This window comes from Giraffa tippelskirchi, chromosome 12 (genome assembly GCF_054371585.1).
Source record: "Giraffa tippelskirchi isolate mGirTip1 chromosome 12, T2T-mGirTip1v1.2.pri, whole genome shotgun sequence".
Lineage (NCBI taxonomy): Eukaryota > Metazoa > Chordata > Mammalia > Artiodactyla > Giraffidae > Giraffa > Giraffa tippelskirchi.
In genome coordinates, this window is record NC_137286.1 from 60,535,101 (window position 1) to 60,550,305 (window position 15,205).

At 54.8% G+C, this 15,205-nt stretch overlaps 1 protein-coding gene across 3 annotated transcripts in view; it reads left to right on the top strand.

The window, feature by feature from the left end:
• Window positions 1-2,252: 2,252 nt before the first annotated feature.
• LRRK1 (leucine rich repeat kinase 1) overlaps window positions 2,253-15,205 on the top strand; it is a 134,091-nt gene continuing 121,138 nt past the window's right edge. For all 3 annotated transcript variants that reach the window (XM_081551385.1, XM_081551386.1, XM_081551387.1), the window contains exons 1-2: window positions 2,253-2,386; window positions 6,827-7,078. In XM_081551385.1, the coding sequence (XP_081407511.1) occupies window positions 6,979-7,078 (100 nt within the window). In that variant the 5' untranslated portion in view covers window positions 2,253-2,386; window positions 6,827-6,978. The remainder of the gene's footprint in view (window positions 2,387-6,826; window positions 7,079-15,205) is intronic.

The window sequence follows — 15,205 nt, forward strand, 5'->3', positions numbered from 1 at the left end:
TGTGTGGCAGAAATCAACCCAATGTTGTAAAGCAATTATCATCCAATTAAAGAAAAAAAAAAACTACCACACCTTCAGAAGGCAGAAAGGGTAGGTCAGGGAGGTAGCTTCCAATTGACTCCACCCTGAAAGTGAAAGTCTCTTGGTCCTGTCCGACTCTTTGCAACCCCATGGACTATATAGTCCATGGAATTCTCCAGGCCAGAATACTCCCTTCTCCAGGAGATCTTCCCCACCCAGGGATAGAACTCAGGAATCCCGCATTGCAGGCGGATTCTTTACCATCTGAGTCACCAGGGAAGCCCTTCCCCGCCTCCATTACCTACTTCGGATAAAACTTAGAAAGTGAAAATGAAAGTCACTCAGTCATGTCCGACTCTTTTTCTCCAGGCCAGAATACTGGAGTGGGTAGCCGTTCCCTTCTCCAGGGGATCTTCCCCACCCAGAGATAGAACTCAGGAATCCCGCACTGCAGGTGGATTCTTTATCAGCATTCCAACGTGAGACGTTGGTCAGTGGGGGTTAAGAAGCATAAAGTAATCTTAACTGACCTGTAACAATCGCCTCACGCAAACCTGTGGGTAACGCATGCCAAGGATAAGCTTAAATGCTGGGATACAACCAGCTCGAAACAGGCCACCCATGTGACGAGTGCTTTCTATCGTGGACACACTTTTAAGCGGATGGCAAGCTCATTTAAAACGGGCTTGTCCTCACCCTGGTGGGCCACGTCTGCCCCCTGGCCCGCCGGTCACGCGGCGCGCGCTTCCTCGCGGTCCCGCTAGATGGCAGGACCGGACGCCTCGGGGTGGGGGTGGGCGCCGCGCCGCGATCGCCAGGCTCACTCTGCACCGTGGACGCCACGCCCTGCAAATTATCAGGGACTTTTCGGTAGCGACCATACTGCCGCCTTTCGCATACTGGAATTGGAACCGCGGTGGTGAAGGCAGGATTGCAAAACTGCACCCTCCCTTTTGGAGGGGCGTGTGGTCCGGGAGAGCCGGCGGGGGCAGCCTCTCGGGCACGAAACTCAGCTGCCCCGTGGTCCCCTCTTCGAACAGAGACCCAAGGAACTCGTCCACGTGGTCACCACTCAGTGTTTGCGAGGTCGTGGAGGCGGGAGCCGGCTGCCGCTGAGCGGCTTTTGTGAACCGGCTGTGAGGGTGCTGGCGATTTGTCTCTGAGCCATGGGATAAACCCTGGGAATGTTCCAGTCATAGCCCTACACGGGAGGAGCCTGAGGTGCGCAGGTCCTGCCAGGGTGCAGCTGCTGCTGCTGCTAAGTCGCTTCAGTCGTGTCCAACTCTGTGCGACCCCATAGACGGCAACCCACCAGGCTCCGCCGTCCCTGGGATTCTCCAGGCAAGAATACTGTAGTGGGGTGCCATTTCCTTCTCCAGTGCATGAACGGGAAAAGTGAAAGTGAAGTCGCTCAGTCGTGCCCGACTCTTAGCGACCCCATGGACTGTAGCCCACCAGGCTCCTCCGTCCATGGGATTTTCCAGGCAACAGTACTGGAGTGGGGTGCCAGTGCCTTCTCCACCAGGGTGCAGAACCATCCGCTTTTTCCGAAGAAGTCTTCTCTTTCCCGGGTGGGCACGTGGAGCCCAATCTAAAGCCTGCCTGCCCGCATGGTCGTACATCATTATGACATGCCTTTGGATAATGGTCTTGATTGCGGCTACATCTTTTTATTAGGTTGAAATATAAATTGCCTACACTCCACCAGGTTTATCTACCACCGCCACCCCCAAAATAAACCCAATTTAAAATGATTCACCAGTGGTATCTTTGTATGTATCCGTAATTTAGTAAATCCATGTGGTGGAAGGGGTGAGGTTTGCAAACTATTCAAGTTTTACACTACATACGTCTAGTCTGCTGTATAAAGAGTTGTACACAAACGAACATTGCTGTCTTTTTGGTATTTACTGCCTCCATGGACGAGTCCGGAGTTCACCAGCGGATCTCGCTGCTGAGCGGAACAGAGGGGCAGGGAAAGCTGGGCTGCACCGAGAACCGACCAATCTCGCCGCTGCGACTGCCCTGCCGGAGGGCAGGGGCCCCAGACCTGGAGGACACCCGGCGCTGGCCCCGTGGCCTCCGGGGTCTCGGTGAGGGAAGCCGGCGGGCGAGCGCAGGAGCTTCCCGCGCGCGCTGTGCGGAGGCCTCTCGGCGGCCGCCCCTCTCCCCGCGCGCCCCGCGCGCCGCCCGCCCCGCTCAGGATTGAGGAAGTGAGTCCGGCCCGGCCCGGCCCCCGGCGCGCGGCCGGAGCCTCGGCGGAGGAGGGCTGAGGGGCGGCCCGGCCCCGAGCGCCGCCGCCCGCCCGGCCTTGCGCAGCCCCGCGCCCCAGACGCCCGCGGCCCTGCCCGCCGCCGCCCCGCAGGTAAGCGCTGCCCGGCCGCGGCCGGCGCGGAGTCCCGGCCCCGCCGCCCAGGCCCCGCGCGGGAAGCGTCTCCCCCGCCTTCCCCGGCGCACGGCCCTGCGTCTCCCGCCGCGCCCTCGGGCTGAGGGGCTTGGGGGGGGGGCGCCCGGGCGGGGCACCCCGACCCCGGGGGCCGGCGCCCGGACCGGGGGAGCGGGCGAAAGCCGCGAAAGGAAGAGACGCCGAGACGTCCGCACGATTCCTCCGCCCTTAGAGAAGCCCCTGCCTTCGAGCGGGAGCAGCCGCGCGGGCGCGCGTGTGCGCGGGGTGAGTGTGAATGCGGCGCGGCGCGGAGGCGCGGCCCGGACGGCCTGGCTGCGCGGGGCTCCCGGGCGCCGTCGCCCTCCCGAGTCCGGGATGGAACCCACCGTCTCCTGGCGGCCTCTGCGGGCGACCTTCCGCGGCAGGGCCGCGGGAGATGAGTGCGATCGCGGCGGGGGAAGGCCGGGGACCCAGGGGCGACGGTGGCGACCGAGGCTCTGGGCATCTCTGCGGTCCGCTCACCCTGCCCGTCCACCTTGTGAGGCCGGGGAGTTTTTCTCCCACAAGCATCGGAGATGTAGGGAAATAGGAGCGTGCACTTAAACTTTTTTAGCGAGCTTTTTACCAAATGCACTGTCTTTAGAGTTTGCCACTCACTCCCATTGTATCCAGATTCCCTGGGCGTTCAAGGGGCAACTAAAATACGCACGATTTTGAAAAATGCTAACATTCAACTCCTTTTGTGGTCTGATTTAATTATCCTTGTGAATGTCCTAAAAGAATAAAAAATTAAATTGAAAACATACAAACCTCACACCCAGTTTGTCCCTACAGGAGGTTTGTGGGCCTGCCAAACCTCTCTCCCTCCGCAGGCTTCCACACCTCAGGGAGAGGCCCTGGTAGACTCAGATCAAAACGTGAGACATAAAAACCTGGGCGCTGTCTTCCCTCCCGTTTCCTCATCCCTTGAGTTCAGTTGTTGGCAAGGACTGTTGAGTCGGCCTCTCAAAGGTAGTGCTCAGGTCCATCCCCTGCTCCCTGTCCACTCCTCCCCAGCCCAACGTACTAGCATCTCTTTGCTACAATTGCAGCTCTCCCCTCCCCCATTCTCTATTTGGGAGCCGGAGTAATTTATTGTTTAAAAAGGTAAATTAGCGAGTGTCAGTCCCGTACAGGGAATCCTCAATAGTGTCCTCTTGTGCTTGGCATGAAATCCCCAAGACCTCCTTTCCCTCACGTCCCCCAGTTGATCCGGCCTCTGCCATCTCAGACCCCCTGGCTCACCCCGCAGCCCTCTCCAAACGCAGCCTCATTCTCACATTTGTCTCTGTGCTTCTTTTTGGTTATCACTGTCTGTGTGCCCATTTTATCTGTTGAATTTCTCCTTTAATTCCCCCTGGAGGCCTCTTCTGTTGCTCAGGTGTCAGAGACCCTGCCTACCTTGCTCACCCCTTTGCCTTTACTCCCAGAGCTGTCCAGGAGGCACCAAACGCATACACGTGGAAAGACTGAGTGGTGAATTGACAGCCTTAGCTTGTTTGTGGCTTAGGCTCTTGCAGGGCTTCTGTTCTTATCTGGGAGTGAGAAGTACACATTTCTCCAATTTGTAGCTCTGTAATATTTTGATGTCCACAGATGCATTAAACACATTTCGTAGGCAAGCCAGTATTCGCCAAGGGATGCCAGTAGTGCCAAAAGGGTGTCTCAGAGATGGGCCAGCCATCTCGACTAGGCCTTTGACTCAAAAAAGAGCTGGATGATAAGTATGTTTCTAGCTTCACTTGCAAGTGTGTTCCTGCTCTTTGGCACTGACGGCCCTTTTCACACTTACTAAAACGACAAGTGAGCAGGATCAAGAGGTTCCTTCTGTGGCAGAAACTTTAGAGCAAGTACTTAACAGTGTCTTCCTCACCAACTGTAAGTTTCATTAACTCTTGAAGCTCACTCTCTGTGAAAAGGACCCAATAAAAACATTTGTAGGAGTATCAGGTTCCTTTTTTTCTTTTTCACCTCTGATGAGATGTTTAAAATTATTAAAATAATTATTATTGCAGGACACTTCTTGAAGCCCTCTTTAGGATATATATACTATAATGAAAAGAAAACATGTAACTTGAGACCATTATTTGTTTCATTGATTTGAACCCAAAAGAAGCAGCAAGAAGCTAAGATCGGCTAGAGGGCAAATCTAGGGCAAAACTTGAGTTATTTCATTTTAAAACTGCTACCCTAAAGTCTAAACCAAAAAGCAAGTTGCAATTGAAAAATTGCTCCAGTTGCAAAATCCTCCATTGGTAAAATGATTTTCGAAAGGAAACTGAAAATAAAAAGGGGAACAAAATGGCTGGGCGAGGATTGGCCTAAAATATTCTTAAGACGTCTTTAACTTAAAAACATTATATGGTAAGATACTTCTGATTCAGAAGAAACATCCAGCTTTTGGATTTTTGAGATGTTGTTGGGTATAGTTGGTAGCTGATTTTGAGAGGCGCCTGAAAGCAGATAACAGCTGGGCGCTTTGGTTTCTGACATTGCTGTGTGATTTGGAGCTTCTGTTTTAGAACAGAGATTCTGGTTTACTGCTTCTCCTCTCCCCTCTCACACTGATTTTCCTGATCAGGTTTTGCAATTTATAAAGCTTTGATTGTCTCCTAAATTGTGTTCCTTCTTTCCTTCTTGGACTTTTCAGGCTCCCAAACTTCAAACATAGACTTTCCCAGGCATGGTTTCTTTGAACCTTTTGCTCTTTAACTCAAGAAGATGCAGGCTCACAGAGGCCTCAGGGCCAGGCCTCTTGTTTGGCCTCTCCCAGCACCTCCTCTCCCCGCCTGTAAGAATACAGATCACCTGGGCCAGGGGCCTGATTTCTCAGGCCGTAAGATGAGAGAGCTCCGGTGCTCTCACAGCCTTGTTCACAGCTTGTTCAGTGCCTACCTTCTGGAACCTGTTACTGGGGAGACAGTGGGTCGGCCCTCCAGCACTGATTTTCTAAGCTTGTTTTTTTTTAATTTTCGGAAACGTAGCATGTGGGGTCCAAGTTCCCCAACCAGGGGTCGAACCCATGCCCCCTGCATTGGAAGCATGGAGTCTTAACCACTGGACTGCCAGAGAAGTCTCCTTCTGAGCTTGTTAATCAGAGGGCAGGTAGGAGACCCTACTGGCTTCCCAGTTCTCCCATTATTATTGTTGCAAGGAAGAGCCATCTCCAGTCCTGTGAAAAGCGACTTCAGAAACTTGACCTTGGTAGAAATCTCACAGCAATGCTGAAGGGTTGCCTGGGGAGGAGGGTGCATGTCTGTTTTTAATAGACAATATTGTCCTAGGCATCATATATATTACCTTGTTTATTTTTTGTGGAGGGTGCTTTACCATCACCCTCCATTTCAGAGCTGTCTGTCTCAGAGAACAGCTGCTAATGACACCATACTTTTTATGTCTGTACTATAGACTCCATGGGAATGCTGAGCGCGACACATGCATTTCATGTGGTCATCCCTTCCCACCGTGCTCACCTGCAGAGCCAGGCCTGGGTCTTGCCCTCTGGGTGCTTCTGGTCATTTAATCGGCAGGCTGGGCCCTTGTGTCAGGGACCCCAAGCTCAGTGGGAGCCCCGCATGTGAGAGCAGTGTCTTGCCTCATCACAGACTCCTTAGTCTTAGGAGATGTGTCTTAATCCAACTGAGAATTTCTCTGAGTAGTTCTCAGCTGTGGATGGCTGCCCTGTGTGTTGCAGGATGTTCAGCAGTGTCTCTCTGGGCTACCACCTGCTAAATGCCTGTAAGCACTCCCACCCACCACGTGACAACCAAAAATGCCTCCGGACGTTGCCAAATATCCCCAGGGGTGGTGGGGACAGGCAGAATGTAGGGGGCTCCTTTCTGTCATCCCCCAGGACTCACACTCACTTGGCTTCATAACCAGCACCTTCCAGACCCTTCTCTCTGGGATTGTTGCCTGCTTACCTCTTTGTCATTATGTGCCCACCTCCAGGCTTCTAGCAGGGTCTGTTCTGGGCAAAGGGAAGCCTTGCTCTATTTATGTGTGTCTGCCCCACCCCAACTGGAGGGTGAAAACTCCAAAGGCAGGAACCTCATTTCACTGTCTCGGTGTCCCCTTGCTGGTGACAATGAATGCGTGTTGATGAAACAGTCATCACTTGTCTGGGGTTTCTGAGCTCTTCTCAGGCAGACAGCAGCCCGCCTGCCAGGTGTGGTGGGTGAGCTCTGTCTCTTCACTGCCCACATCTGACCTGCTGTGGCTCGAGAGATGGAATGTGAAGGGAAATGTTGCAAAAATGGGGGAGGGAGATAACCAGTGCACATTTCCATGGCCTTGTAAATATAAGTGTTTGTGCGAGGGTTCAGGAAGGGTCTTGATAGTTAAGAAAAGCCTTCTGACTTGATGCTTTTTCACCACCAGGAGAAGACAGTTTTCTGCTCAGCCATGACGGTGGGTCTGTGATACATTCCACCGTGGACTCTAAGCATGACCTAGTGCATCCCTCGGGCAGCAGCGGCGGCAGCTGTGACCACGGCGGAACTGACTTGGGAGAGCAGCTACCCCGAGGGTTGATGGCTGGAATGTCTCGGCCACCGCCCAGCATGTACTGGTGTGTGGGGCCAGCAGGGTCAGCTGTGTGTCCAGGACGCGCCATGGAGACCCAGGACAATGGTACGGGCAGGGCTGGTCGCGTCCGCTTTGCATGCTCTGTGCACAAACCAGGGGTTCTCAACCAAAACACGTAAAGTGCCCGTTATTTGATGAGTTGTGCAGTTTTTCATTATAAAACATATTGTGGGATTCTCACTTAAACTCTTAACATTGAAGTTGTCATGGGACAAAATTTATGTGGACTTAAAATGCATGTGGATCTTAAGAATCAAGGCATCATTTCGTGCTGGTTAAAAGGATTTTTTTAAATGGGGATTTGGTTTTGTGTTCTCAGTATAAAACTACTACGTGTTTATTACACAAAAATTGAAAAAAGAAAAAAGTAGAAAAATGTGCGAAATGATTGACCTAATTCTTACTCTCCTGCTGGATGTTTTGGGGTATTTGAGTTTCTTCTAGTTGCCGACTCAGACCTAAATCATTCCATGTCCACCTTTTCATACATGGTTTTGAGATTATTTCTTTAAGATTGATCTACAGAAGCAGGACAATTAGGTTTGAAGATTTTTAAGCCTCTTTATGTATTGCTGGGTTGTCCTTCAGAGATGCGTCACTTTTATTCTCAATACTATATTGTTGATATTGTTAACAGTAAATATTTGATAAACCCTAAGTACATACCAGGCACTGGTTTCGGTGCCTTAGGAAATAACCTCGTTTAATCCTCACAGCAACTTATAAACGGTACTTTATCTCCATTTTATACCTGAGGAACATGAGAGTAAGAGAGATGTAGAAACTCGGTCAATGTCAACAGCTTGGAATGGGCAGAACTGCCATTTGAACCTTCCTTAACCCCTAATCCTCCAAGTGTAGGCCGTCCTGCGGGCTTTGAGAAGACGTGTATGTTTGCACGTCCGTCAAGTCAGTGATGCAGTGTAGGACCTGACTCCGCAGACATCATGTTCAGTTACTGCAGTAATTTTTCTCCATCGAAAATGCCCAGAGTCTAATTAAGGTGATGTTTCTGCAAGGTTTCTTTACACATAAATTAGATTATGAAGTTAGAAAAGAATTTGCTTCTTGACATTGTCCAGCACTAAATGTTCCCAGAGTGTTTGACTAGCATCTTTTGAAAAGTTTTGTGTGTGTGTGTGTGCATTTTTCAGATGTTTGACTTGTCTCAGTTGCTCGTTAGGAAGGCCCCGCCTTATTAGCGTGTGATCAAGGTCCCCTGTCTGTGGCGTGCTCTTCCTGATTTGGGTACAGCTTCTCTCCAGGCTCCCTCGGCGGTCCCTCAGTGTCCTATCTTCTCCCCTCAGCAATCCAAGGAACGGGGCTGGGGCAGGGACGTTGGGTTCCTGTGTGGCTCGTTGGGTGGGTGACTGTGTCATCTGAGAAAGCCCCTGCAGGGCCTCTGCCCCGTCCTCATCCCGGGCACAAGTTGGTGGTCTGAGTGAGTGTTCTCTACGCTGGCCCCCAGAAACGCTGGGCAGAGCCTGGAACTGTTGATGCCCAGGTCTTCCCAGCCCCCTGGAGCGGCGTTCTGTGGGGAGGAACAAGCGTGGGAGTTTGGAAAAGTTCTTGTGTCCCCACTGCTGCGATCCTGATGTGCAGCGGGGGGCGAGAAGCACCTGGTCTGGATGATTCGGACCAGCGCGTTGGCACGGCATTTTTCACAGTGCGGTGTATATTCCAGTCCCCTGAGGATCTTGGTGAGATGCAGATTCTCATCCCCTATGTGTGGGACACCCCTGTCTCTAACAGGCATCTCTAACAGGCTCCCAGTCCATGCCAGCATTCCACCAACAAAGTGGCAAGGCTGAGACCTTGGCTTTTCCAAGGTGCCCAGGGATCTAGTTGACTCACATAGTGCCTGGGGACCTGGGACGGACTGGAACCAGCCTTGCCTCGCGGCCTGAGGTGGGTGATGTCCAGGAAGTGTTCGTGTGCACCAAGAGGCCAAAGGTTGATACTCCCAGCCCCTGTTTCTCTCCCTTGAGGTCTGGGTCTGAACTGTGTGCCTCTCCGACGCTGGTCCCTGCCCCTGACCGCTGTGGTCCCCGCCCCTGACCGCTGTGGTCCCCAGGCGGCACAGAGCAGGCTCAGAGCAGTCTTCTCTTCTCAGAGCCTCGTTTCCCAGCGGAATCTCAGGGCTCCACGCCTCCGCGGTCCAGATGGGCCTCGGGACATGCGCACGGCTTGAGCAGCCTGTTGGGAATCATGCGGCCCGGACGGGTGCTGCTCTCACGCCTACAGTGGGGGGTGCCCGCAGCGGGGCACCCAGGTCTTGTGAACCCTGGTGCTGAGGGAAGTGTTTACGCAGCGAACAGGACACGTAAGCCACAGAGTGAGGAAGAGAGCGAAGTGACCTGAAATACGCTGGAGAATTCTGTCCTGCGGCTCAGCACTGTGGGAATGATGAAGAAAGGGCAAACGCGGGCCCATTCTCCAAGAGTCAAAAGGTCCCACAGTGGCAGGCAGCTGAGGAGCTGTGTGGAGGCCCTGCCCCAGGACCCCTGGGGATGAAGTGTGCCCCCTCCCGCTGGCAACGGGCTGCTTATGTGGCTTGGCAGTCAGGCATTGGGCCCCTCCTGGCCTCCTCCTACCAGTCAGCTCGCCTGAGGGCAGTGCCTGGGGGCAGTGAGGGCAGTGCCTGGGGGCAGTGGCTGGGGGCAGTGACTGAGGGGAGTGACTGGGGGCAGTGACGGGGGGCAGTGGCTGGGGGCAGTGACGGGGGGCAGTGACGGAGGGCAGTGAGGGCAGTGACTGGGGGCAGTGCCTGGGGGCAGTGAGGACAGTGGCTGGGGGCAATGGCGGGGGGCAGTGCCTGAGGGCAGTGAGGGCAGTGACTGGGGGCAGTGCCTGGGGGCAGTGCCTGAGGGCAGTGAGGGCAGTGGCGGGGGGCAGTGAGGGCAGTGACTGGGGCAGTGCCTGGGGGCAGTGCCTGAGGGCAGTGAGGGCAGTGGCAGGGGGCAGTGCCTGAGGGCAGTGAGGACAGTGGCTGGGGGCAGTGGCGGGGGGCAGTGCCTGAGGGCAGTGAGGGCAGTGACTGGGGGCAGTGCCTGGGGGCAGTGCCTGAGGGCAGTGGCGGGGGGGCAGTGCCTGAGGGCAGTGAGGGCAGTGACTGGGGTAGTGCCGGGGGGCAGTGCCTGAGGGCAGTGAGGGCAGTGGCTGGGGGCAGTGCCTGAGGGCAGTGAGGACAGTGGCTGGGGGCAGTGGCGGGGGGCAGTGCCTGAGGGCAGTGAGGGCAGTGACTGGGGTAGTGCCGGGGGGCAGTGCCTGAGGGCAGTGAGGGCAGTGGCGGGGGGCAGTGCCTGAGGGCAGTGCCTGGGGGCAGTGACTGAGGGCAGTGGCTGGGGGCAGTGCCTGAGGGCAGTGAGGACAGTGGCTGGGGGCAGTGGCGGGGGGCAGTGCCTGAGGGCAGTGACTGGGGGCAGTGCCTGGGGGCAGTGCCTGAGGGCAGTGGCGGGGGGCAGTGCCTGAGGGCAGTGAGGGCAGTGGCTGGGGCAGTGCCTGAGGGCAGTGAGGGCAGTGGCGGGGGGCAGTGCCTGAGGGCAGTGCCTGGGGGCAGTGACTGAGGGCAGTGACGGGGGGGGGAAGTGGCTGGGGGCAGTGACTGGGGCAGTGCCTGGGGGCAGTGACTGAGGGCGGTGAGGGCAGTGGCTGGGGGCAGTGCCTGAGGGCGCTGCCTGGGGGCAGTGACAGGGGGCAGTGACAGGGGGCAGTGACTGAGGGCAGTGAGGGCAGTGGCTGGGGGCAGTGCCTGAGGGCAGTGCCTGGGGGCAGTGACTGAGGGCAGTGACAGGGGGCAGTGACTGAGGGGAGTGACTGGGGGCAGTGACTGAGGGGAGTGACTGGGGGCAGTGACGGGGGACAGTGACAGGGGCAGTGACTGGGGGCAGTGGCTGGGGACAGTGACGGGGGCAGTGACGGGGGGCAGTGGCTGGGGGCAGTGGCTGGGGGCAGTGACTGGGGGCAGTGACGGGGGACAGTGACGGGGGCAGTGACGGGGGCAGTGACTGAGGGGAGTGACTGGGGGCAGTGACGGGGGACAGTGACGGGGGCAGTGACGGGGGGCAGTGACTGGGGGCAGTGGCGGGGGGCAGTGACTGGGGGCAGTGATGGGGGACAGTGACGGGGGCAGTGACGGGGGGCAGTGGCTGGGGGCAGTGACTGAGGGGAGTGACTGGGGGCAGTGACGGGGGACAGTGACGGGGGCAGTGGCTGGGGGCAGTGATGGGGGACAGTGACGGGGGCAGTGACTGGGGGGCAGTGACTGAGGGCAGTGGCGGGGGGCAGTGGCGGGGGGCAGTGACAGGGGACAGTGACTGAGGGGAGTGACTGGGGGGCAGTGGCTGGGGACAGTGGCTGGGGGGCAGTGACTGAGGGCAGTGGCGGGGGGCAGTGGCGGGGGGCAGTGACAGGGGACAGTGACTGAGGGGAGTGACTGGGGGGCAGTGGCTGGGGACAGTGGCTGGGGGCAGTGGCTGAGGGCAGTGCCTGAGGACAGTGGAGAAGACTCTGCTTTCTTGCTGGATCCGGCGGAGAACAGGGTCACCATGGGACCTGCGTGGACACTGGGAATGCAGAGTCCAATACCTCGGACTCTGGCTAAGGAGCCATTACTACCTCCGTGTGTGCTGGAGTGACGCGCACCCCCATCCCTGTCTTGTTCAGAACCCCACAGAGGGTTATGTCTGTGTTTCCCTTTATTGAGTGAGAGCAGTGGGGAGGCACTCCTGGGACTCACACAGTGTGAGGAGGGCTCAAGAGCCTGCCTGTGGGGCTCATGAGGCCTGCTTTCAGTTTTTAGTTCTGGGTTACCTCAGCAGAGTGGCTCAACCTCCCCGAACCCGGACCCAGACAGACACAGAATCTCAGTGGGATATAGCTGTCAGTGTTTATTTCCGGCCCCCTAACCCATGGGAGTCCGGGGGCTCTGCTGCGTCCTGTAGTCTGCAGCTCTGCTCTGCATGGCTCATCTCCTTGGAGCCCAGCAGGCTGGCGTGGTGCCTTCTTCCCTGCTGGTTGCAGAGGTGCAAGCAGGGAAAGTAAAAGCAAGCTGTGTCTCTTAAGGCTTCGGCTCAGAGTGACACGCTGTTGCCGCCATGCCTCCACCCTTGGCCAAAACAAGTCATACAGAAGAGCCCAAATGAAGAGCTCCCTCCATGAGGAGGCTGCTGCCAGGATGTGGACGCAGGCAGAGGGTAAGGATTGGTGTCCATCATTCCATCTACCACAATAGGGGTTGGTGGGCTCAATTTTTAAAAAAATATATCTTATTCATATATTTAAGCAGCCAGCAGAGCTTCCCTGGTGGCTCAGCTGGTAAAGAATCCGCCTGCAATGCGAGAGACCTGGGTTCGATCCCTGGGTTGGGAAGATGCCCTGGAGAAGGGAAAGGCTACCCACTCCAGTATTAGGGCCTGGAGAATTCCATGGTCTACAGTTCATGGGGTTGCAAAGAGCCGGACACGACTGAGCGACTTTTCGCAAGCAGCCAGGAGAGCCCTTTTCTCCTATGAGCCTTGACCGGAAGCCCCAGCCCACCTAACAGCTAGCAGTGGAGTCGCTTCGATGGGCAGTCGTGGAGGGGTGGGAGTGGTGAATCTCACTGATGAAATGATATTCGCCTTGAACCCAGAGCTCTGGGGGCCCTATTTCAAAACATTGCATGTTGGATTTCATTTTTGCAAAGCAGAAATATGTGCACCAAGACCACAGCCTGGGAGCAGGTGACACTCTTGGGGGTAATAGCTTTTGCTTATATGTAGAGCTTATGTTTTCTACGATGAGCACGTGTTCCTTTGTTCTTGTTTTGCATTACTTTTGCAGCCAGGAGAATAATATTCCAATTTACTTAAAAAATTGTTGTCTGTTTAAGTACAAAAATTTTGCGATTAGGATCCAAGCTGCATACCTCCTCCGTCACTGGGTGCTGACTTCCAAGGTTAAATTTGCTTTAACTGGCCTCGCTGTCATTCATTTCTTTCTGAATTGAATGGGGCAATATTTGGCTTCAGGAATCTGCAGCTGTGCCTTTCACGGGGCTTACCCTCTTAGTTCTGTCCCCATTGGATGCGTTTTCTGTCCCACCTTCTCCCCAGGGGGAGTCCTGCCTCCCCAATCCACCAACTTCACCCCAAGAAAGATCCTTGCAGACTTAATTCTCAGCACTGCCTGAGGAAAACTGTCAGAAAGAGGAGCAGTGATACTCAAGTTGTTCTCAATGTCAGAATAAAATCACCCTTTAAAACTCCTTGGAAGGTAGCATGCTTTGGAAATAATCTTACCATTATACCTCCATGTAGAGTTAGGGAAAGATCCAAACTTTAATAAAAATTAGTATAAAAAAAACCTAACTTTGTTACCTTTGAGGTTTTGGTAGTAGTCTTTTGTGTGTGTGTGTGTGTGTATGTGTGTGTGTGTGTGTGTGTGTGTGTGTGTGTGTGCCGGGTGTGTTTGTTACTGCTTCTACTTGTTTTGACTTGCGCTGCTCACCCTGTGCTTTCAGAATGGTTAACCCTTGCAGCGCCCATGAACGTGCATGTGGTACCAGGCGGGCTACAGGCGCCTGTCCTGGGTGTGTGCCGCACAGTTGTATCCCAGAAAGGCTCGTCACGACTGTATTCACACCGTCAGCGTTCCCCCGGCAGTGGATGCAGAAGGAACACTTGGAAAGTGTGGTTGGGTCCTGAGTGCGGGAGCTGAGAGAGCGAGGGTCAGTGAGATCCCGCCGGGCCAGGACCTTGCTGCGAGCCAGTTTGACAAACAGGTCGTTAGACATTCTTCTACATCTGCCTCACGCTGGTCAAAGTGGAAAAACCTGTCCTGTCAGCTGAGGTCAGGGCTCCTGGGAAGCGGAGAAGTGAGGAAACTTCCAGATAATTCAGGCCAAGAGTGCTTGGTAAGACTCTTCAGGACCATGAGGCAGGGGCCACTTGGACAGACGTCACCCTTCTCCTCTCTGTGAGCTGCCCTGAGCTCAGCACTGAGCAGTGTCCTCCGCTGGGCCCAGCATGGATGGAAGAAGGAGAAGGAACATTCCGGAGGGCCTTCGAGTCCCAGGTTTTGACATAGCTACTTCCAATGCCCTTTTCTTCTTCCTTTGAGTTTTTCAAATCTATGTTGAAAATAACTTCAAATAACTTCTACTTGGAAGAGCCAGGTAGATCTATCTGCCTTCCAGAAATAGAAGTAGCATAAATAGGAAGTGCCTCTTGTGTGGCCGCTTGCTTCCTCAGTGAGCCTCGGGAGGAAATCCTCCAAGGGGCAGGTCCCTGGTTTGGGGGCCTTTGTGAGCGTAACTGCCCACGCACGCCCTGGAGCTCTTCCTGGACTCAGGTGTCCTGTTCACGCCTGCTGGGAGGACAGGGCCTTGCAGGAAGCAGTCTGGCTGCAGGAGCAGCCCTGGGCCGCCAGGGAGCGGCCAGTGGCCAGTCAAGAGCCCCTCACGGAGAGGTGAGGAGGCGGGAGGCTCAGTGGCAGCCCAGGTCCCGGGAGAGGTGGCAGCGGCGTCCGTCTGTGTGGGAGCGGTGAACACAGCTGTGCTTCCTGCCGGCGGAGACCTGCCTGTGACGGGAGCTCTAGGTCTGATGAGGCTTTTACTATTAACCTGGGTCTGAGGCTTAAATCCTCTGATTACTTGATCAGACTGTGCTTGCTTCCTTCCAGCAACGGGGCGCTGACTCCCAAATATTCCTAGGGGCTACTCTGCTGGGATTTGATCTAGGTCATACCTGAATGGTCTAGTGGTTTTCCCTACTTTCTTCAATTTAAGTCTGAATTTGGCAATAAGCAGTTCATGATCCGAGCCACAGTCTGCTCCCGGTCTTGTTTTTGCTGACTGTATAGAGCTTCTCCATCTTTGGCTGCAAAGAGTATAATCAATCTGATTTCGGTGTTGACCATCTGGTGATGTCCACGTGTAGAGTCTTCTTTTGTGTTGTTGGAATAGGGTGTTTGCTATTACCAATGCGTTCTCGTGGCAAAACTCTATTAGCCTTTGCCCTGCTTCATTCTGTACTCCAAGGCCAAATTTGCCTGTTACGCCAGGTGTTTCTTGACTTCCTACTTTTGCATTCCAGTCCCCTATAATGAAAAAGACATCTTTTTTGGGTGTTAGTTCTAGAAGGTCTTGTAGGTCTTCATAGAATCGTTCAACTTCAGCTTCTTCGGCATTAC